This window comes from Dromaius novaehollandiae, chromosome 13 (assembly GCF_036370855.1).
Source record: "Dromaius novaehollandiae isolate bDroNov1 chromosome 13, bDroNov1.hap1, whole genome shotgun sequence".
Lineage (NCBI taxonomy): Eukaryota > Metazoa > Chordata > Aves > Casuariiformes > Dromaiidae > Dromaius > Dromaius novaehollandiae.
Genome location: NC_088110.1, coordinates 11,340,141 through 11,363,627, shown reverse-complemented (window position 1 = coordinate 11,363,627; position 23,487 = coordinate 11,340,141). Strand labels below are relative to the sequence as shown.

The following is a 23,487-nucleotide window of genomic DNA, read 5'->3' as shown; positions in this document are numbered from 1 at the left end:
TATTTCGATCACTTCATAGGAAGATTTTCAGGGTTTATTCAGTTCTTTTAAGGTGAGAGGAAACTGAGAAGCAGTTAAGAATCCACGGGAGGCAGGGTGACTCCAGCAGGAGCAAATCCTCTGCTAAGGCAGTGGACCTTTTTTTGTCTGGAATCTATACTGGGTGCTACTGCGAAACAAACAGTAAACTGTAGCTCCTTTCCACGTATGTATAGTACTGTAAGTACAGTGGAGCCTGTAAGCATGATGGTAGTAATCACCTTAAGTCAGAGGGCCCAGGATGCAGCAAAACCATGCTAGTCCTGCTGTGCAAAGACTTCCTGCATCCAGCGTCTTTTCTTACCGGGGACGTGGGAGAAGAATGAATTTATGAAGGAATGCAGTTGAAGGCAGTGTGTTCTCTGCCAAGCAATCTTGCTGGACCGTGGTCACCTGAGAAAAAAGAGGGGTATAGCTGTGGGGTTTTTAGACCCAACTTTTCACAGTACTGAAACCATCCTCTGATATGTGGCCAGGAATATTATTTTCAGCCTTTCACACAATGACAGAATGCAAGGCAAAATGGTATTTTGTTAACAGTTGCTCAAAGCTAAAGGTGGTTTCCCTAGAGAAGTTGTTTCATCCTTTAGTAGAAGAAAACCATGATCATGCGTTTGACACTTACCTTGATAAAATTTTAAAGACTGGACAGAGGAGGTCAGAGGACTTAACCCTAATATTGGTTTTCTTCGCTTCAGAGGTTAAACATGCCGTGAAGATTCCTGTGCTGATTGGGTCTGGAGTGACTCTGGAGAATGTGAGGAATTACTTGGAGGCAAATGCCCTAATAATTGGTTCGTATTTCAAGAAAGAAGGTTACTGGGCAAACGGTGTTGATCCTGACCGAGTAAAGAAATTTATGGATCACATAAGAAAACTGAGAAAATGAATTTGTTAGCAAACAGTGTTTTTGTTTGTATGTGTAAAAATGGAGTTTGGTACGTTGTGCAGAATTAAAACACAAATGTGTACTTGAAGGGCTAATAACATTAAGTGAAAACACACATCATCTCCATAGCAAGTTGGGAAGCCAGATGACACTTTAAAATAAACTGATGTTTGTTTCTAGGCAGCATATTTCTGAGGCGCTCAAATCCACAAAACCAAGCTCTCCGACAGCTTGGGTAATATATTCCCTACTATAAGTAAAATGCTTATGGAGTTTAAGAATTTGTAGTAAATATTCATCACAGGATGAGCTGAGTTTTCTTTCACATATGAATATGATAGGACACCCTAAGTTTACAGCTAACAGTATTGTAAATTGGACAAGTTAATTAGCCTTTCAGTTTCCCCATCTGTAAAATGATGATAATAGTACCTACATCACAGGGGGGTTTTAAGACATAATAAATGAATGAATGTACAGCACTTTCATCTCCTCAAATGAAGGGCTCTATTAAAGTTCAAGATCATTATTTTTTCATTAGAATTGTGCATTTATTAGAAAAATGTAGTAATTGTATACCATACAAAAATTTAAGATAATTGGGAAATTGATTTACATATAATACTTATTAGAGAATAAATGTAAATATTTAATTACATTTTAAGTACAGTTGGAATTTAGTCAAAATGTTTTCACAAATTTTTTTTTAATAAAGGTTTATTGCTGTTTTTTCAGCAAGCTCCTACAGCTTTGTACCTCTCCAGACTAGTATTAGGGATGTTAAAAACTGCCAGGTTCTTTCCTATACACACAGGTGTAGTTACGATGGAAGCTTTTCTACCAAAACTGGAAGGTAAATACAGATTTTCATTTTTCCTGCAAAATGTGGATAAAAAAACATGACAGTCTGACTGTGTATATTATAAGCGATTGTACTTCAATTTGATCTTTAAGCTCTGAGGAAGTTTAAAAAAAAAAAAACAAAGAATATCTGCTGTGTCGTGGATGTATAAAGTGTGGGCGTTCCTTGGGACTGTGAGCTAAGTTTGTCCTCTGGGATCTCTTTCTCTTTCCTTGACAGCTGTGCATCAGGTTTCTGCTGATACTGATGAAAGCTATATTGTATATGTCTAAGCAAGTACACAAACACGTTTTTTGTGTCAGCTAGCAGTGTGCCCATCTTTCCCTGAACAAAAGTGCATCCTCCTTCCAAAGGCAGAAATAGCTACTTCAGGAAATTTAGTTTTGTTAACAAAACTAGTGATTCCAAAGCATCGCAGTCTGAGATTAAGTCTTCTGCTCAGGTGCTGTTTCTCTGGACTAGTCTGTCTCCCACCTGGCTGCATCAGAAGTAGACAGGTACCGCTGGTGTGCTGGCCTCCTAGAAGACAGATTCTTTAGAGTCTATGACAGCCTTGGTGTTCTTCTACTTACCTCCTTTTTCCTCCCAAGGAGGCTGACAAAGTTTCAGCGCATAGAAATTCTTTCAGGTGCCTGTTTGTTGTGGCTGGCACTACTTTCTAAGTCCGTATTTACACAAGCATTTTAATCTGCTGTGTGTTTGCACTTCCATCAAAAACTGTGGTTCCATCGCAGCCACTTGTCCCCACCATTTCTCTTCTGGCAGCACTAGCATTTGTGTTTCCTCATAGAGATCAGGAAACAGATTGTAGCTGAAAGCTAACCTAGCCTTGTACCAGCCACATGCATGAAGTTAGTTAGATTTTTTTTCTTTTTCATTCCATTTCCAGCTCTAACTCAAAGCTGCAGGTACAGGCAGTACAGAAATATTTGAGGATCCTGAAGACACTTGCTCGATCATTTTTCCTTGCATCCATTCACCCTCTGCATATTTTGATATAAATATATTTACCAGGTAAAGCATTGATCTGATTTATTCTCTAGGTTCTTAGCTTAAACAATGAGTTCCCTGTTATGTCCTCTTTATTGTGGGAAAAAAAATACAATGAAATAAAAAAGAATGAATTTAGATATTAGTAATATCAGTGTGTTTAAATCAGTACATATTTTTCACCTTTGTGTATTCAGGGCTCTTTTCAGGCCTTTCACAAGTTGTATATATTTCCATAGCTGATTGCACAGAAGATATAATGATGATTGTATCAGCACATATTATCTAAGAGAATTGTCAATATTATCTAAGAGAACTGTCACCAAGTTTGGAAGTTATTTTCGGTAAACCTATAAGCTAGAAAGGCTGCCATGTAAGCAATGAGCACTAGTCAACACTAACGCCGTAAGCAGAGTAAAGATTTTAAAGTAGACAGTTGAAAACTATAACCAATACACTGATAAGGATTGTTCAACAACGATAATTATTTTTAAAGAAACTGGTTACAGTTGCCAGAAGTCATGTTGAATAGTACAAATGTGCAAATGTAAAGTGTTATCAGCATGTTTCTTGTGTTGGTTTATACTCGCACACATCCTAAAATCTCAGAAGTGACTAGGACTCCAGTGGATTTACATTGAATAAAAGTGTTGGTAAGTGAAAACTACTTCAATGCTATATATAAGGCGTAACTGAAATAATGTCATACACAGTAATCTTTGTAAGACAAAACCTTAGTGAGTTGGTGTCGTGCTCAGAACATGCAGCGAATAACGTAGACAGCACTTTCACTCTGCCAGTACTTCATTTTAGCACACCATCGTGTAACGCTTCCAGGAGGAACAGGCCATAATTTAGATCTATATTATTACATATAAACTGTAACTGCAGAATTTAGGGACCAGAAGTAAAGGAAAGCTGTTTTTAAAGCCTGGGAAGGTGATTGATCGCCAAATCTTTATCATTCTTCGTGCAGAAAGTATTTGTCTAGCAGCATTAAGCATCTGCTTGCTTGTTTCACACAGATGCTTTAAATAGAATTTGACCTTTTGTTCAGAAAGTGTTTGAATATTTAATGTAAAAATATTAAGTTATCAGAAAGGCTGTCTCTTTTGGGAAGAGCATTCAGTTTTTATACAGCTGAATTCTTAAAGTACTTTGGAGCATGAATAACTTTAGAGCAGAACAAAGCAGGCAGTGCTAATGTGTAGAAACTCCAGAAGTAAATAACAGCTGTTCAAGAAGACTTCTATTAAATATGTATTAATTAAGTTGAAGTGCATCACTTAAATATGTGAAGAGATTATCTTGTGTTAATTTACATTAAAACACACAGCACTTGTTAGCCTCATTACAGTATCGTGAGTATATGCTAAGCTATCACCTCATCCTACATTGAGCATTTTGTTGGGCGTTGATTGCTTTCGATTTGCCCTTTTAAAATGTCAGGTAGTGGCCTCCCTTTCTTGTTGGATCTCTTTATCTCACGTTTTGCTCTTGCATAGTTACTATACTTATTTGTGTCCATTCTGTGCTGAACATAAACTTAAGAGAAGAATAGATTGTGAAAGTACAACATCCATTGCTTACAGCACAATTCCCTAATGTGCCCACCTGTACTTCATGTGTGGTTCTCACTGTTAGCTTACAAACAGGTAGTAGGAATTTTAATATCTATTTATGTAGCAAAATGAGTTCACACAAAGATTCAGTACCACCTTTAGTGCAGAAAAGGTACCTGGAAAAATGGGGTCTGTTTAGTGAAATTACAAATAAGTAGTCATTAAACTTACTGATAATAAAAATGATAGTACTTTGTGCTTTAAGTCAGTATGTAAATCTTAATAAACTGTCACTCCATTCTTAAAACTTAAATACTTTTATCATGCACTGGGCACAGGTAACTTAAAGAGGTGCAGTCCCAGAAAGTCTTGCTAACCTTGGCTCCCAGTTTGGGGTTTATCTACTAACATGGGCCTTTGCCATCTTAGATCTGACTTCTATAAAAGAGTGCTGGTTAGCCCACAGCACTTTAGATTTATCTGACTGGAGACTTGGAAATATTTTCCACCTCTTGGGTCTAGATATAGGCCACCAGTCATTTTCCAGCTCTTTACCAGATCACTGCCCCTTTGGTGATGGAAAATTACCATGGGCGAGGCAGGAGCAGTGATGCGCTCCGTGAGGTCCCCCGTCCGCAGAGCACACCAGCCCTGCAGTTTGGCCACGGTTGATGGAACCAAATTTTAGTGCAGTAGCCCTTGCTTTCTTCAGCATCGTTACTGACTTTTCCCTGGTCCTAACAGTATAGATATTTTTTCAACAAATTTCAGTGCTGGAAATACTTAGGCTTACAAGATTTACAGATAATTCTCAGAGGTAATTTTCTTCTTTGTGCCACCTAGGCAGCCGATCCAGCTTTTAAGCTGTTCTTTGTGGTACCAGCACATCATCCCATTATTTTGTCTCTCTAGACTTCCTGATTACAAGCTGGATTCCAGTTCTTGTTTTCAATGCCTGTTCCCACAAACTCCTCACTGGGGGAAAACTGTAGAATATAGAGGACTAGCAGGCAGGTTCTGGCAGAGCAGGAAAGGGGAAGGAAACCAAAATATTTTGGCTGTAAGAAAACGTTGAAGTCCTTGATAAATTGCTACATTACATGACACTCTTGAGAGAAGTGAATGGTGATGTTTTTCCTTCTTGACTGTAGTTTCAGGTTGTTTCATCAGTTCACTCCTGGGTTATGTTTCCAAGATCATCTCTGCTGGTATGAGTGCTTAGGGAGACATTTTTGCTAAATGAAAGCTGAAGTTCTGTAGGATAATTGTGGCAATAAGGGGTGATTTCCATAGCACTTGGAATGCACAGCTTCTTGGTTTAGGAGCAGATTTAGGCACAATGTATCTATCTTCAAAAAGAAACCATTAAAAGGTTTTCATTCCAAAACTTCTCTCACTTTCTGCATCTTTGCCCCCGGTATCCACGCAGCACTCAGTGTTTACTGTGCTGAAGCCATTTCTGCCCTATAAACTGGAAGCTCTTCAGAGAAAGAATTGTTTTCAGCTTGTGTTTAATGCTGTAAGCATGGTGTCCTGGAACTGGCACAATAAAGAACTCTTGGAGCCTAGAAATGGAGCTTAGGAACAGAACTATCTGTGTTTTCTTGTTCGTAAGCATTTGCAGTGTGATTGCAGAGTGATCACAAGTCTGTGAAACCTGAAGGATTTATTTTTTATTATCATCTTGTTTCAAAAGGGGTCGAGACTTGGGCTGAGATATTCCTTTTATGGCTTAATGGGCCATGGTGCTTAGTTGAATGTGACTCCCCTACACACACTCCACTCTGGGCTCCCTGCTGCAGAAATACCATCAGGAGTTAAAGTCCTTCAGAGGTTTTTTGAGCTGAGTTTTCCTCCATAGAGTGTCATCAGGGAAATATACCCAACTAGTTCCTTGCTTTTATAGGAATTTGTGCTTGTACTGGGGCTTGCAATAAATTGTTCGTGTTGAAGTGTATGGAACTTTTCTCCTTTTTACATATATATATATACTTCTAACCATTGTTTGACACTCAGTGACAAGGATTGTTTGAGCCTTTGAACACTTGTTTTAGGGATGGAAAGCCTGTTTCCCATATAATAGCTGTTAAAGACCTGCATTAAGTTTAATAACTTCAGTCACAGTATTCTCATATGATGAATGGTTAGAGATCTTCTATCGTTAAGTCCATATTTGCTCAATATTAACTTGAAGATCTTACATCGCTTAATCCATTCATATTCCTGGCTTCATCTGTCACCAAGAAACTTTCAGACACTCAAGTCCAGACAGACCTATTAAATACTTACCTTGGGTTATTCTTCAGTTGGCAAAGTTACTTCTTCCATATACACTATCTCAGATTGTTGCTTTTGGGGCATTGACGTATTCCAGCCTTTACAGATTACTCCCTTTCTCTCCTACGCTTTGTTCACGTTCAGAGAACAGTTGTTTCTTCCAGTCAGACTGTGTAGAATTTGCTGCAAATACAGAAAATGGAGGTGGCAGCTGAAGCAAAAGTGAGGGCAGATAGTCTCCAGTGAAATGTTCAGAGTAATGGATGATTTTTTCCAATCTTTAAGTGCACAGATAATCTTGGGGAGAAAATGAGAACTCCTTCTGCAATGCAGATATGCAAGCCTTTCGCCTGAGGCAAAAAGGCTGCAGTTCACAGCCTACTTTCAGTTTCTTTGCTTACCATTTGAAGTTCTAGAAGTAGTAGGGGGTAAGGGGAGCCTAATATGTTCCTTGTGAAACACTTCAGGCTGGGAAAAGATGTGTGAGGGGAATTATCTTGATTAAAAATTACTAAATTTATTATCAGGTATGGCTATTTATAGATATCAAAAAGTGATTTTGCTGATTTGGACTGGAAGTTGCTCTCTGTGTTTAACATCCGTCTTTCCTGTCACTGTCAAATTTTCATTGTTTCATAAAGTAAATTCAGTGGGCAGTAAGTCTCTATGTTTTGTAATTTCTTTCTCCGGAGGACATCACTCTCCTCGAAATGAAAGGGATGTTGATGCTATTTATTGAGTGGAATGCTGGATTATTTGGTGTTTCTCTGCTAATAGATGCCTTCTGCTATAGGCATTTAATTGTTCTTGAAAATAACATCTGTCTTTGTATCAGCAGAATGAGGAACAGATGAAAAATTTAAAAGAAGGAGATGTCAAAGGGTGCATGATCCTTTTTCTTTAGCATAAACATGGGCACAATTGTTGCCAGGTTAAGCAGAGGCAACTCCATTTTGCCTGTTAACCATAGTTCTTGAATCCTTGTCCATCTTTGATTTCCATTTCATATTTTAAAATGCACATGTAACTTCCACTTCTGTTCTACTCCCTATGCAAAAGGGGTAGGATTTCTAGTCTAGGTGTAGGAGCTGATGAATATACTGGCATTAGCACGCCTTTAGTGCTTTGCAAACAACATTAAGTGCAAAAGTGTAAGTTAAGTGTAAAAGTAACTTTAAAGATCCAAGTTTGCCAAATCTTGTATGAGATTAAGATAGTAATAAAATTCAGAATTGTGTGACTTCAAGCTGTAGTCACTGTATTAGCTGTGTCATGCCTTAACCTCATTTTGTGATTGAGGTCACAAAACAGAGGAGATAGATAGAAATCATGTTTCATGCAAATATAGGAGGAATCCCAAATACAACAGTAAAGAAGGTTGAAAAGAAGGCAGCACAGGATGCTTAAGTTTCCCAGAGTTCCTGCCTCATTGTCTATTGCAGCTTCCTGCTTTTTCATTTTGCCTCTCAAGCCTTTCTTGTGCTTACACATAGATTATAGTATGGAGAACACTAAGCTGAAGGCAGAAACTGACTTAATGAAGACATTCTTGTGATAGAGAAAAGATACTGTTGTCCACAGATGCGCAAAGAAAAATAGAGAAGCAGCTGCCCTTAGAAAAGGAGTAAAAGTAGAGATGAGCTCCGCATCATGATGCTTTAGTCAAGATCTGAACTATTGCAAGTCTCTGCATGGGAGGATCTGTTCTTTGTACAGGCATATAACCAAAAGGAGAAAAAAATAAGCTTCTATTGGAAAAATACTGGAAGTCTTATGTCTTAGATACTGTCCTGAAAGGTGTTGACTTTTTGTCAACTTTCAGCTCGAGAATAAGGATAAAAAGAAGTTGTTTTCAACTGTTGCTATAGGTGACAATATTGAAAATCAGTTTCTTGTCAAAAATTTCTTTTTGCGTATGGTCATGCTGTCATCTTCCCGAGGAAGATCTGCAAAGGCACAAAGGCCCTCATCTCAGTCGTTTCCTCCTTTTGTCTGCAGGCAGATCTTTTGGGTTGGTTGGCTGGTTTCTCAGAAAACCTCTGGGGGCACAGACAGTGCAGAGGTGATGGAAGGAACAAATGCAGCGAGTGGGCAGGTAGGTGAGATGGCATGGAGTTAAGATACAGCAATCAAGTGGAGGCTTCTTGGGTCGCCTCACCTGCAGAGTTAAGAAACTAGGCAATTTACAGAGTACATGCCTCACACCCACAAAGTGGTGAGCAGTGGCATTTAGGTGAACCAGGATGGCCTATTTTAGTCTTTGCACTAGGTCTCATGCAAACAATGCTGCAATTTTGCTGAAGCATTCATGAGAGCAAATGAAGCCACTGGTGTTAGGGCTGGGGGAATTATAATTTGCAATACTTCTATAATAGTAAATTTGAGAGCTTAAATAATTTATGTTTAGTATTCCAATTGCATACTGAAAACCTGCAAGTTTCAGGAAGGAATTCTCTTTTACACAGCCTTGATCAAATAGCCAAGAATACCATAGGATTCCTCTGAAGCAGTGGCCATGGCTGCAGCAACATCCCTGATGAAATAGATCAGTGGCCCAGTCTGCTTTGACAACTTCTATGTAACTAAAAATAGGAAAAATAGAAGAGAAAATTTGTAGGACTGGTAGCGGCTTGTATTTTTCAATAATTTATCAAGATTCGAGAGCACAGATATCCTTTGGGAAATATTAGTTCTTAGGTTTACAAAGTGCCTCAGTTGTAAATACCCATAAAAATGACAATTTGGTAGGTTGTATTTATTCTTAAGCGGGTCAAAGGACATTAGCGTATTCTTACTGTATAAATCTGTCAAGTACAGAATTTCTTTATGCTCCCAAATCACAAAAGCGCCTCTTACAGTCAAGGAGAAAATGTTGCATAATTGCCAATCAAGGACAACAGGCCAGCATATTGATCTCTACCCAATAACTTTTGCCCTGCTCGCCAAGTTTTTATCACTGAAACTGGACACATCAAGGGATTGGATTTAATATATACACACAGTGCTGATTTATTACAAGAGGAGAAACACAGTCTGGCCTTACTCCTAGCTCAGTATTTTAACGCTTATTTTATACCTTGCATGGAAGCTTGCTATGATTTTTCCTGCAGACAAGGTGTGCAACTTTCAGATGTCCCTGGGTATGCACAAATCTTCAGCTTGCCTAGGTACATCAAGTGTTATATATGTATGCACATCTTGCATTTGGTGGTCTTTTAGTCTTGCGTCTAGATTTTAAGTTTCATTTATGCACGTGGAAGTCTGTAGAGAGATTGCTGTTAGTTTCACTGCGGCATGATGAAGGAGGTGCACAGGGGAGAGGAGAGGCAAGACTGGAGGGCATATACCCACAAAAGGCCTGGATGTGGCTTGCTGAACCTGGTCTGAAGATGCATTGGCCTTCATCTCGACTCTGGAGCTGTGTATGTAAAGCCTTATATATAAAGGCTGTTTACCAGTCGCAGATGCTGGAACAAAGCAGTGTGCTAGCATTGTCCTTCCACACCCTCTCTCCTGTTGGTGAAGCTTTGTATTTTTTGGTCCCTTTTTGTTGATAACTGCAGAGGATTTGGCCCACCCTGCACACATAGCACTTCTGCACTCTCACATGGCTTAGGATAGAGATGCCATCTTAAACTCCATGGTATGAACAGTGAATTACTCTTTGGAAGGCAAGGACATCTACAAAACTGAAGGGAAAGATGTTCATCATAGAATTAGAGAGGTTGGAAGGAACCTCATCTAGTCCAACCCCTCTGCTCAAGGCAGACTAAACTAGAGCAAGTTGCTCAGGATCTTGTCCAGTCACGTTCTGAATATCTCCAAGGCTGGAGACTCCACAGCCTCTCAGGTTGCCCTGTTATATGTGTATGCACATCTTGCGTTTGGTGGTCTTTTAGTCTTGCGTCTAGATGTTGAGTGTTTCATTTACGTACGTGGAAGTCTGTAGAGAGATTGCTGTTAGTTTCATAGCGGCATGATGAAGGATGTGCACAGGGGAGAGGACAGACAAGACTGGAGGGCACAACCTGTTTCAGTGTTCAAGGACAAGCTACTAGGGTAAAACACAGGCCACGTAAATCAACAAAAGCAGATATCTGCTTTTCACTTGTATTAAATACATAAAGGAAATACCCTAGAGAGCAGCCAGCTCTCTCTTGTTACTGTATGATTTTAAGTCCTGCTGGCTTTTTTACATATCTGAGCAAAAGACATCAGTGCTTCCTAAGAGCTGGGTGACCGTGCAGCGGAATAGATGGATATGGAAGTACCCCATGGATTTCCTTCTCATGCTCATGATGATGTGGAGCACTGTGGAGGGCTCTGCGAAGGGCCTAGGCCCCTCTGCATTATTACTTGACAGAGTAGGCAGAGGGACTTGTGTAGAATTTCCCCAGACCTGTCCAGCCCCAGCCAGAAATTTTGTGCAGAGGTAATATTCAAGGATCTGTACATTAGTCAAGATTTCCAGATGTCTAGTAATGCTAGCCTCTTCTCTGCACGTGAGTAGATCCTTTCTACAGTGCATATATAGCAAATCTGACACTTACTGAAAATGCCTTCTGCATTGCATGAGGTGTGCACGCTCACCATAAGTCCGCTGTGGCCAGGCCTCTTGTGCATGTGCTATTCTGTTGATTTGTACAAGCACAGCAAGTTGGATGTCTCCCAAACTTTTTCGTTTACCGTGCATGTTCTGACCATCTGTGCAACACATGCACCACAGGTCTGATGATGCTTTAAGAGGCTGGACACAATGCATACGCTGCACAGCTCATGAGGATGTATTTCAATCTGAAAAATGCAGAACAGGAGTATGGCATACCTAGAAACATGCTTTTCACTGGCAAGTTCAAGGAAGAATTCTTCCACAGAGAGAAAGTGATTTTTGGTTCTTTCATCTCCTGGCTTGTCACAGATAATTGTCCAGTAAGCCCTGTCCTTCCTTCAGTGTGTTTTCCTATTGCACAGGTTTTGAAAGGATCTGAGAAGGCAGCACAGTTTTCAGTTTTGAGGAGAGGGAATGTCTTGACTGGAATATATTTTCTTCACCAGTGTGAATTCAAGCCAGAAGAGAAAATAAAAAGTGAGTAAGCAAGGCTGGAGTAAAGAGAGGAAAATACAATCCAGAGTACCCACTGTCTGATCTCCAGCGTCAGCTGGAAATGCTGAACTTTGCCAGCCTCTTCAAATCATCTCTCAGAATCAGGCCCAGATGAGACGGATGCAGTCACTTCCAGGAAATTCTCACCTTTCCAGGTAGATACACAGAACTGTGGTTGCGAGATCAGTGATGAATCATGACATCCTTCCATCCAAAGTGCCTGGGGCTTTTTCTTTCCTCCAAACATTTAACTTACTTGCAGGGTTGACAGAAAAGCAGTAGATTTTTTTTCCAAATATCCATTTGCCTTTCCATTTATCTACTTTGATCTAAAATATAGAACCTGATGGATGCCCTAGGTAAATCAAATATTTTCTGTCTGCCAAAACGGTTTTGCAAATGCTTATTTCATGCCATTACCATTTTTCTGTTTCTAGCTGTAAATCAAAAAGTATCACCCATTCATCCACTTTAAAAGTAATGCCTTTCCTTTGCATAATTACACATACCCAGTGGACATCCGTATGCACAGTAAATCTATTCCTTTAAAAGGTTTTGCCTTAAGTAGCACAGTGACATAAATTGGTGTAGAGCAAATTTATTTATTTAATAGGTTTATTCTTTTAACTGGTCTGATAACTGTTATACTTCCCTTGTTTGATTTGGGTGGGGAGGGCTTTTATTAATGTATCAGATTTATTTCTGCAGCAGTTGTTTATGTAAAAAGGTCTCACTCCATACAGGACTTGTAGCAATTGATATGTGTGTGTAATTTATTCTCATTACAAGTTTATTCTTAACTGGTGTTCAGGGGGATCCTCTCCGTATCTCCAGTAGATCCTTGAGAATTAAATAGCTTAACAAGTGTAATGAGCAAACCTGAAAGAAGTACAAGTGGAGAAGTGTATGTATTTGGACATTGCCTTTCTAAATGTGTGAATAACATAAATCAACCACAGTATTAGAAATGAGTGATAAAAAAAAAAATTGCCAAAAATAAATATCTTCCAGTAATAAGTGCCCTGGACAGTATTTTGGCAAAGTGAAGATTAAAAAAAAAGGATGTGTTCATCACTCTCTTGTAAACTTGTTCATTTTCGTAAGTCATGCGTGTAGCTCTCAGGGGTGTCAAACCTAAAGCAGACAGGCCCAGCTGGTGGAAGCCTGAGAGTGAAATAATGAATTTTTCAGCAGATCCAAATTTATTTTTAGGCTTTATAGAATTATCTTTCATTTCCCTGTGAGTGAAATTGCAGGAAGTATCTTTAAAAAATTAAGTTAAAACTTACAATACCAGAACAGCAAAAAGTAGCAAAACACCACAATGTAACTACAGTTGAGCTCACAAACATATCCTTTGAGTGTTTGAAATTATGGCTACAGTGTAACCCTGCAAACATTTACACGAATATTTGATTTAATGCATATGAGAATTCTCCAGACAGGTACAGAGTCTGAGGATATACAAGATGGCAGGTTAGGCTGTGACATGAGTGATGTCATGTGGAGCTGAACAAAATTTCTAGTGTAAATATATTTTCTGTGGATATATTTTACGTGGCACTAGATAGGAAAGTGAAATTCAAGGTGGCTGTATTTCTTTAGGTTACACAATGAAAACGTGCAGAAACATTTTGGGGAGAATACGGTTCATAGGAAGGTTTCACGTCGTGAATCTCATTTGGTTAATGAAGGTAATTTAATGAAGATGATCAAAATACTAAACCCTGTTATTTCACACTATCCATTTCAAAATGTTACCTTTTTCTGCTGGCATTACAGAGCTGTCAATGCTATTTTTCCTACAGTTGGAAGGGAAATTATCCAAGGCAAACCTGAGAAAATATCATGGGCCTAGGATGGGAAGATGCATATGATAATTACAGATCCAGCAAGGGCTCTACATCAGAGAGAGGAAAGTTATTACATGCAGCTCCACATCTCATGTCCATTAAGGTCACTCTTTTGAGATTTCAGTTAAAGTGAATCTGGCTTTTTTTGGTCTTTTTCTAAAACGTTAACTAGATCAGAGATTGCCAACTGTCCCTTTTTGATCAGAACTGATTGTGGTGGTTGTAACCAGATGGTTTCACAACAGTATTGGGGAGGAGTAACAAATGCTGGGAAGAGGGTCTAGAGGAGCAGGGGAGAATATCCAGCTCAGAAATTAAGTAACAGATTCAGTACTGGTGTTTTGACTTCAGTTGATTTACATACTCTGAAAGTCTGACTCTAATTCTTGTTTTAGGTCATTTCTAGCCATCGCATTTCACACTAATACTGATCTGCTACAGTAAATAGCAGGGGGGGGTCGGTATTTAGGTATAGGCATAAATATATATACAATCTAATCCAGTTTCAGCCAAGCTATTTCTGGAGAGCTGCGTGGCCTGAGTAGGAAGAACAAGCACTCTTAACTGGTTTAAAATGGTTTGAGGTTTAAGGGCAGGATTATGTGATGTGGTTGCCTGCAACAGTGGAGACTGGATTAGTAAGCGGCAAAGATACCTCTTTGACTCCCGTGTTCCTAGAATGAGCTCATGAGAGCTGCTGAGCAGAGCCCTGGGGACTGAAGCTTCCCTGCTGAAAACAGCCTCCCCTCCGTTCCCTGGCTGGGAACCAGTGGGGCCGCCCTAAAGGGGGGAGGCAACCTCAGTTCCCAGATTGGCTCAATCTTTGTCTTCCCATGCTGTTTGCATCGATGCTAATCAATGTTAATTATGGCAGTGGGTCTTGTGATATACTCATTATAAAAGCCATCCCATTTTCCCGTGCTTGTATGGTCTATAACACAATAGGGCCCTGATTGGGGTTCCCTAGATGCTACAAATAGTAATACAAATTGTTATAATAATGAATACATGGTTCATGGTGCAAGACTACCAAACCAGCTCATACAGGCTGCTGAAGCATCACATGGTAATTCTGTTTGCTGTTACCACTAACTGATATACTGGATACATCTTGACAGTTTTGGCCACAGTGCAGTAAACCTTCTAAGCTTGTGCTTGTGTTGAAATAGGTGCTTGTTTTGAAATTTGTGCTTAAGTCTGTGGTTGTTTCTGAATGCAAATATATGCTCAAAGTTTAGCATGTGCTTAAAAGCTCTTCTGATTCAGGATCCTTATTTGCAGGGTTCTTTATCTCACTACTGTTGACTACCCTGAGGGCTGGCAGCCACTGAAGGCTACAAGCCAGATTATATGTTTCTTTCCCACATTCGAAGTTATATGTGCAAGAGCCGACAGATGCTGCAGATGCTCCGGAGTTGAGTGGCTGGTTGGGTGTATGTTGTAGCAAGGCCTCCCATCTCCTGGGATCTGGGCTTGGGCCTGGATGGAAGCCAAGAGCTGGGAGCCTCTTTTCTCAGGAGGCTGCAGGTCCATTCCTGGCCAGTGTCTTTCTGTGCTGGGCACCCTCTTGCTAAAATAGCTGGTATCTGATAGGTGAAGGAAAGGTCCCATTCTGCTGTTATTCTCACTGGGAATTGCAGCTCTATTGTTCATTTACTTTAATTGATACAAATAATTACTATTCAGCCTGTGACTATGCATCCCCAGGCCTTACCCTTGTGAGTTCCAGTGACTTCAATAATATCATAAATTTGTATCAAATAAAGTTTCCACAATGAGTCCCTTATTGCTTGTGGCTTGGCTTGTTACATACATTGGTTCTAGTCCCACTTTTCAGTTCTCATTGGACTGCATTCCTGTTTTTTACTTACCCATGTGCAATTTAGGTCTATGATTATCTGCCTAACTCTAGTTAGTTCTTTCATTGTGTACCACAGTATGTTTACCAAGCCTAGGTAAGAAAAATGTTTTAAATTGTTATATTACCTCTCTTGAGTGTGCATGTTTTTTTAAAAGGAATTTGAGTTGGTGTTGACTGGCTTCTATGTTCATAATTAATTTTAAATATTTAGCATAGCAGCTAGAGTTTTCCCTGTTAGCAACTGTGCTTTACTGAAATTCCATGATCTACAGCACACTCTAGTGAAATCTGGAAATCATGAAGTTAGACCCAGTCATTTTTATTTGCTCTGTGGTGAAACAAAGCTTAGGACCCCACTAAGCGACTCAGTCTATGAAAGGAAATGCCTTCATATCCAAAATGGAAAGAGGGTTGAATCCCTTGATTTATAAGATATAAAGTAGACTTAGAAATTAAGACTACAGTATATTCTTCTGTGAAGAGAGCATTTATTTCACGAGTTCACCTGGTTTACAATCTGAAGTGCTGGACTTGTTTTCATAATAGAGCATGAAGAAAAGCAGCTAGAGTTGTGTAAGAAAAGAGGAGAATATTCATTGAGATTCTTTTTAAACTGGAGAGAGCAACCAAATAAAAGTATTGTGGATGAAACCAATGCAGGCAATCTTTATAGTTTGGAAACTAGAACGATCTTTCAGTGTCTTACCACCAAGATATTAAAATTCATGCTAGATATGCAATTTGTCCTTTTGCAAGTCTTTAGGTCACTTGTTTATTCAGATGATGGTACTTGTACCTATTTTTCAGTGACTAATTTGCTCCTGCAAAGGGATGTGCATCTGTCTTTTTAGGCTATATTCTGCTCCCCTTTTAGTGGATTAGAACTTGCATTTGAATAATTTGATTTCTTTTTAATAGTCTGAATGTATGCCTGTGAAGGGCTCTGAATTGGCCACTGTTGACCCCTCTGGTGGGGTGAGAGGAGAAAGTCAGTTTGAGAAGGACTCTGAGAAAAGTTGACATAAATAGTCAGGGAGGAAGGCAGATATTTCAGCAGAAGTTAAATCAAATTGGTGACATGGATAATAGTGAATTGGAAGTGAAAACAATAGGAATGCTAGGAAAGAAGAGTGTAGGCCTTGTAAGTTATGGTTGTTGAAGTTAAACCTCGTATGAATTCTCAAAGAGAGATAGAGAATTCATCAAAGAGAAACACAAGTGAGCAGCGTCCCAACCTCCCCATGTGCGAAGGCTGCACAGCGGCTCCGTTGCAGGTGCTGTCCAGCCTCCCGAGAGTGCCCACATACTGCAGAGTTGTTGTTGTCGTTAGCCATATGCACTTACCTCCCAAACGACTAAGCTCTCCCAGAAGAAGCCGGTTTGGCCAATGAACATCCCAGCAGTCAAGCAGCCCTGAGGCTGCTCTTGTTTTCACGAAGGGCCACAAAGCCCTGACAAGTGCTAGGTAGCACATACCAGTAGCTTTGACCAGCCCTGAGCTCCAGCTCGGCGCAACTCAAAAATCTGATCCTGTATGTCCGTTACATCTACAGAGGACTAATAGGCTATGTAAGGCAAGGTTAAAGGTGGGGTCCTTTCTTTCTGGCTCATTCATGCATGACAAATCTAATATTTTGGGTAGAGACAAGTTTCCTCTCAAGGACCTCTGCATTTTCACTCCCATCAGGTAATCCAAACAACAACGGAAATGAGTATTTTGTTTTACGTAAATAAAAACAAAAAGTTTGCAATAATTTATGGTGTTTATTTAAATGACATGCAAATTACTTTGTGAAACTTAGGGGAGAAAGCAGCACAACTGAAACAGCACAATTGTTTCCAAGAATGCCTCACATTCATTTCAAATCCACATACAGTATTTCATTCATGCTTAATTATTTCCCCAATGCTAGTCTGAGCATTACTAGTTCCTTTTGTCTCTTTGCTTTTGCATGCAGTGTGATTAGCAAAACCGATTTTGCTCTACCAACTCCTGCACATATGGGGTTTAGCCTCATTGTTCAAGGGGTGGAGCAACAAGCAAGATGAACGCTCATGCTGCCAAATTTGGCACACGTGAGCCCTCCAAAGTATGCAGATATCACTCGTTTCATTTAAATCCCTGTCCATATTTTGCATTGCTACCATAATGGCAACTCCATTGTCTGGGTGTATTATTTGAAGCCGCTTTTCTCCCATTGTTTGTGTACTGTAATCCTCGAGGTTTCTGTAGTCATCGTGAGCAGCTTACTTGAAAGAAATCACTTAGCTCTCACGGATCACTCTGAACCTGCTGGAAAAGGAACAGGCCATGACTAAAGCATGAGACGTGATCTTTCTGAAGAAAATCTCTTCAGTAGAGTTTAGAATTTGTTGCTTTCATGGGGCTCTGTTCTCAGGGTTTGGACTCAGTATTATCTTTCCTCCTCCTGTGGATTTTTCTACAAGGCATGATGGGAGTGTGAGCTGGAAAAAAAGAGAAGTAATGCTAGCTGAGGATGTGTACTCAACAACATCTTACACATGTTTCAAATACTGGCAAAGGGAGACATCTACTGTTTGACAGAAATTAAGGACAGTTATTCATTCTAATTGCAGCAAAGTCTTAGCCTTTTATTCTTCCATGGTATAGAGACTGGCACGTCCTGCTGTGAGCCTTTCAGCAGACTTTGGAGAACTTAATGCCTGCCTACTTAGGGCAGAATAAAAGGTCTCCTGGAATTCATCATAGAAAAGGGGCTGGCCAGTACTTTCCTTCCTAGTATTAGGTCATCTGCTTGGTCAATACCCTCCGCTCCAGAGGCAGTTGCGTCTCATGACTGTGTACATGCAGGTTGTTGTAGGTAAAGCAGTTTGGCATAAAGCAGTTCTTTATAAATTATGCCCATTTTAGGGTTTGAGTGCACATCAATTTACTCTTAAGAGAAGGATTTATTTATGACATTTTTAAGACAGTGGTTCCCAAAGTGGTGCCTGCAGAACACCAGTGGAGGGCTTCTTTGTAGTTTGCAAAAGTGGGCTTATTCCAGTTCTTTCTGTTTCCGAACCCTAGATCACATTGTAAGACGACTGCAGATATGGTATAAATACTGCCCTGCTCTTCATTTTGCTTAGCAGTATCTCTTTAAAGTAAATAATGCTGCTGTAGCCACTGAAGCATCACATGATTCCGACTAGAAACACCCTTGTGATTGCAAGTGAAGCTGAGAGGTGGCCCAGGAGACAGTATTAAAACATTACCTGCAAAGTTGTATGTGAGAGTCCGAAAAACCCTTCAGGAAGCTTTGAATCTTGTCCATCAGTGTACAAAGTGATTCAAATCTATCTTTCCATCATGTTGCCTCCTATGTATCACATGAGAAAACAAAATCAGACAATGAAATTTGTGCCTGTTAGCCTCCTCCCTTCCCACTGTCCTACCTAGCTCAGTCTGAGCCCCCCTCTTGCCTGACGCATTATCTGAATTCAGACTCGAGAAGGCTGGAGACAGTTGTTCTTAGGGTTCCCAGAAGAATAGGAAACTTGGTCTAACAGCTGTGTAAAATTCAGGCTCTCATCCAGCACCCATGAAGTCAGTATGAAGTTCAAAGTGAAGTCAGCCAAGGTCCCTTGGCTTTGATGGGACTTCAGTCACCTTGTTTGTGCTTATTCTCTACCTCCCTAATATATTATGTACTTCAGGTTTGAATTGTATGTAGCTAAACATTTACGGAGACTCCACAAGCGTTAGGTTGCACTAAAAAATTCCCACACCACTGAATAGTACCTGGCATGGAAATATATCACTGAAGTTATCCCAGATACCTTCAAATGTCAGTCATCCATTCTTGATACTAGAATATTGTGTTTCTTAACTGAATTTGCCATACAAATTTTAGATCTGATTTTGAACTTTACCTACTTTATGTTTGCCCTTCAATTAGAGGTTTGAATAAACCTCGGATACACTATTCTTAGATACATGCTACAAAGGAGCGATCAGTGGGAGAAAGTGTTTGTAGGAGACTCTCTTTTTTGCTCCTCTCTGGAACCCCAACGGATATTTTGTGTGTAGCTACTTTTTACCAGGATTTTATTTCCACTTCAGTTGTCAGGCGTGCTGTAACATATAAACTCATTTCAGGACACTGACTTTTATATTCAGATTTGCTCTTTTTCCGAAGAGGTCACAAAATGGTTACTCTGAACCAGTAAACACAACTCTTGAATTAGGCTGCTGAGGAAGTAAAGAACAGCATAAATGACTATTACAGTAAGAGCCTAAAAGAGCAGAAGATAGGCAGACAGTTTGCAGTTAAGGATATACCTTAAATATCTTTAAGAGCTTGCTTGGATAGTGCTAGCTAGCTGGCACTGTGTGCTTTATTCCAAAGCTCTAGCTCATATTTTTGGATCACACTTCATGGCTGAGATGATATAAGGCAATTAATAGTGTTTTGTGACCTTCTGCACCAGTAGTCCATCTTTTTGGCATTGAAACTGATTTTGCTCAGCTTGGCATTTCATCACCTGAGAGTGTGCAGGAGAACACAGAAGCACCTTTTACAGCAGTAGTGGGATGATTAAGTTCTGTCATGCTGTTCTTCAGATTCACCCAGTTTCCTACAAGCTGATGAGGCAAACCCCTTTGCTTAATGTCACATACGGCACATAGAAGGCTGTGAAGGGACAGATGTTCTATAACTTCACTTCCTATGCAAAAACCTGTTATATCGTTTATTTGCATTCAATTAGAAGTCAGACCCTGATGGATATCTAATGCTGAAAATGAGGAAAAGATTTGCCATAAAGCATATGTCGTCTTTGTAGTGAATCTCAGTAACCTGCTATTGTCTTCCTGAAGTGATTGGGTCATTTTTCCTGTATTATTTACACCTACATGTACTGAAGTGAAAAGTATTGATAGGTGAAAATTGGAATTAGGTTCCTGGTTTTAGAAATTGGGTCTTTTTTCATCGTAGAGTTCTGGAGAAAGCACAGTTCCTTTCAAACAGTCATTCTGTAGTTGCATAGTTTTCCTTACTAAATGTTTCTATTTAAGGACTTAAATGTCATAGCATTACTCTTACCTTACATTCATTTTCTCTTTCAGTTTAGGTTTTGCCTTGTTTGATCTTTCAAGTACACCATTTTCTTGATAATACAGAGTATAATATGAGGAATTCAGAAGGTTGAAAAACAATACAGTTTCATAGAAAGGAAGGTTCAATTATAAGTATAATATGAAGCAGAAGTGGCAGATTCTTTCAGAACTGATGCTGTTATTCCTGTGAACCTTTAAAAGCATGCGTGCAAGGGTTTTATCCAGTGAGAGAGAGAGTTTGTCTGGAATCCTAGACATTATAGCATAGTGTAGGAAAAGATACAAGTCTCTTCTCCTCCTAAACTTGGTTATCTATTATTAGAAATCTGTGCTTTATAACTGTTACATCTATCCCTTTTCTTCTCTGTGGACCACTCCATCACACATTCTGGGGAACACATGACATTTCTTTCCTACATGCTTTGATGAATAACATTGTAAATTAAACAATCTTCACCAGTATCCAAGTTAACATTGACACAATGGAGAAATCTCAGAGTATTTTAGGTGCTTTGCAAATTTATGCACATGGATCTATATTACTTAAACATGCTTCAAGCTTTGAAGGGTGTTTTTTTTTCCAGCCATTGTAATAGTGAGAAATTTACAGATTTTAAGAAAAAGAAAGTGCAGCTGGACAAAACCAAAAGTCTGTTACATATGCTTGCTTAACCCTCATGTTTTCTCAGGGAATCTTGGGTGTGGAAGAAAATGTAGGTGAACAATGTCTTCAGCTTTTTCTGTCCAACAAGATTAAGGTCATGGTTTCCTGTGAAGGTAATAGATATTTCACATAATTGCATCAGGTATTTCAGGGCAGCTCCTCTAGCCCTTAGCCTGCTCATGATTGCCATTTTTTGTGAACCCCGTAAGAAGCAGGCTGCAAGCCAGAATGAATCATTTGGTTGGTAGCAACAGCGAATCTCCAGCTGAAATCTTTCCTGGCACCCTTTGGCCTATCTCCTAGTGTGTCAGAAGCTGTGAAAACAGGCACAGTGAACCCAGCACTTTTAAGACAGGCTGGACTTACTGTGTAGTTATTTTGGGTTCTGCCATATGCTAGGGAAGGACTTAGAAAGCTGTAAAGTGGCTAACCAAACCGGAAAGCCTAGGTACCATTACTACAGCTGATTTCTGATGCATGCCTTTTGACAGTCCGCTTGTATATGTGTTTAAGGTTTTTTTGGGTGTACTGGGTTTCTGTTTGGTTTTAAAGGTATAGAGTTTCTAGTAACCTGAACATGGAAAAAGATACTAAACATCCTGATAAAAGGAAATTATATAGTGAATCAATGCTGATAAAGGGGACAAAGAGAACCACTATATACGAATAGCAATGACATCTACTACTTATAAGAGCTTAGCATACTACAGTGAATATGGTGAGATTATCAGCAGGATCTGATTTGCAGCTGGATCACCTTGACCTTCTGTCACTCCAACAAGACTCCTAGAATTCAAAAAGTGCATTAACATTTCTCTCAGGTATGGCACTAATTATTTGTTAAGATTGGATGTTGAAATGTGGATAAATACATGTTAGAATTAGAGTGACAGATCCAACTGGAATACATAATCCTGTAAAAGATAACACAGCTGGCAGAGATTTGTCTGTTCATTTATTTTAAGATCACTTTTTCCCAAATGGCAAGCGTGGACCTGGACCCCAAATACGGCTAGGTGTTCAGAGAGCCACCAGATGGAGCCATCCGTGTAATAAAAGCTGTTTGGAAGACAATCTATTGCACGTCTTGCTGTACGAAGAACAGGACTTTTGCCTGTGTTTTTACCCAGTGCTTACAGAATGTTTGGTGAGGATTTGTGGTGTGGAGTAATACTGTGAACAGATCAAGGCTCACCAAGGAAAAAATAGATGTGCCATCAGATGCTGTCTGGTAACTACATACAGAATAAAATCTTAGTCCAGCTGATTAAAATGGCCAGATTGACTGATGGCCGTTAGCTTCAGCGAAGTCAAAATTTCACTCAGAGTGTAGTATAATTTACAGTAGCACTTGTAACCTTAAGGAATACAGTCCCCATCATCACCTCATATTTTCATTTTAGTAACTTTTACAATATAAAAAAGATAGATCTAGTAAGTATCTGCTGATGTAGCCCTAATAAACTGTACATGCTTACCTTTATTTGGAGTTCTGATTGAATCGTTCAGTCTGATAAAAACCCCCTCCTCCTCTGGTTGGCAGACTTCCTTGCTCGGAAATTGTCTCCTTGGAAAGCCACCTATGGCTGGAATTTTGGCCTGTTACTTTTTAAAATCTACGTGGCATTTTGGTTCTTTGCTCATTTTGGGTATTACATTTGCTTTTTATATCCGAATCATAAAAATCAAGAGCACCAGTAGACCTGTAGCATTTTGAGTTGTTGCACAGAGTTACTTTATATCATCATATAAAGCACGGGGAGGTTAAAAAGTCCCTAGTGCAACCATGGGAAGGAGACAAAAATTCTCATTATATTCCTCCTTTCTTTCCTCATCTCACATTTTCATCTCCTCAACAAGGAGCTGGTGGGAGATGGTTTACTTTAAGTCAGAGAGATGAAATCATAATAAGGACTCAGCAGACAAAGAAACAAAGACCTCAGTTAACGATCCACCCCAGGGAAACAACAGCATTTCTTTAACATTAGGCAGCAACTTTTTAAAGATCGCGCTGGCCTTAAGAAACAGCACGACACTTCTAGAGCCACACGCGACCCGCGTGTCGGCGCCGCTTGGGTTCGCAGCTCGCTGGGCCGCGCGTGGCACGCGGCGCTCGGCCGGGCCGGAGATGCGCCGCGGGGAAGCGGCTGGGTCTCGGCCGCCGGGCGGGCGCTGTGGGCCGCCTTGGGGCCGGGAGCGGCGGGAGCTGCTCTCCGGGAGCAGCCAACCTGCCTCCAAACACGCCGGCGCCTCGGCGCTGCCCTGCGTGAAGGCCCCGCCGGGGCACGCGCGTCCCTGAAGCG

General features: G+C 40.0%; 1 protein-coding gene and 1 long non-coding RNA gene across 7 annotated transcripts in view; one reads left to right on the top strand and one right to left on the bottom strand.

Moving 5' to 3' along the window:
- The window catches only part of LOC112984400 (uncharacterized protein F13E9.13, mitochondrial-like), a 46,924-nt gene extending 24,257 nt beyond the window's left edge, over positions 1-22,667 (top strand). For 3 of the 6 annotated variants that reach the window (XM_064519616.1, XM_064519622.1, XM_064519621.1), the window contains exons 6-7: positions 738-833; positions 22,150-22,667. In XM_064519616.1, the coding sequence (XP_064375686.1) occupies positions 738-833; positions 22,150-22,355 (302 nt within the window). In that variant the 3' untranslated portion in view covers positions 22,356-22,667. Of the gene's footprint in view, positions 1-737; positions 7,285-8,617; positions 11,669-22,149 lie in introns of those variants that run through there. The other 3 variants (XM_064519619.1, XM_064519617.1, XM_064519618.1) reach the window with 3 other exon arrangements.
- LOC112984402 (uncharacterized) lies at positions 17,313-23,467 on the bottom strand. Its single transcript, XR_003259490.2, has 3 exons — positions 22,663-23,467; positions 18,678-18,781; positions 17,313-17,903 (listed from the first exon to the last, which is right to left on the bottom strand). It is a non-coding gene; the product is annotated as an uncharacterized LOC112984402 (long non-coding RNA).
- Between the last annotated feature and the right edge of the window lie 20 nt (positions 23,468-23,487).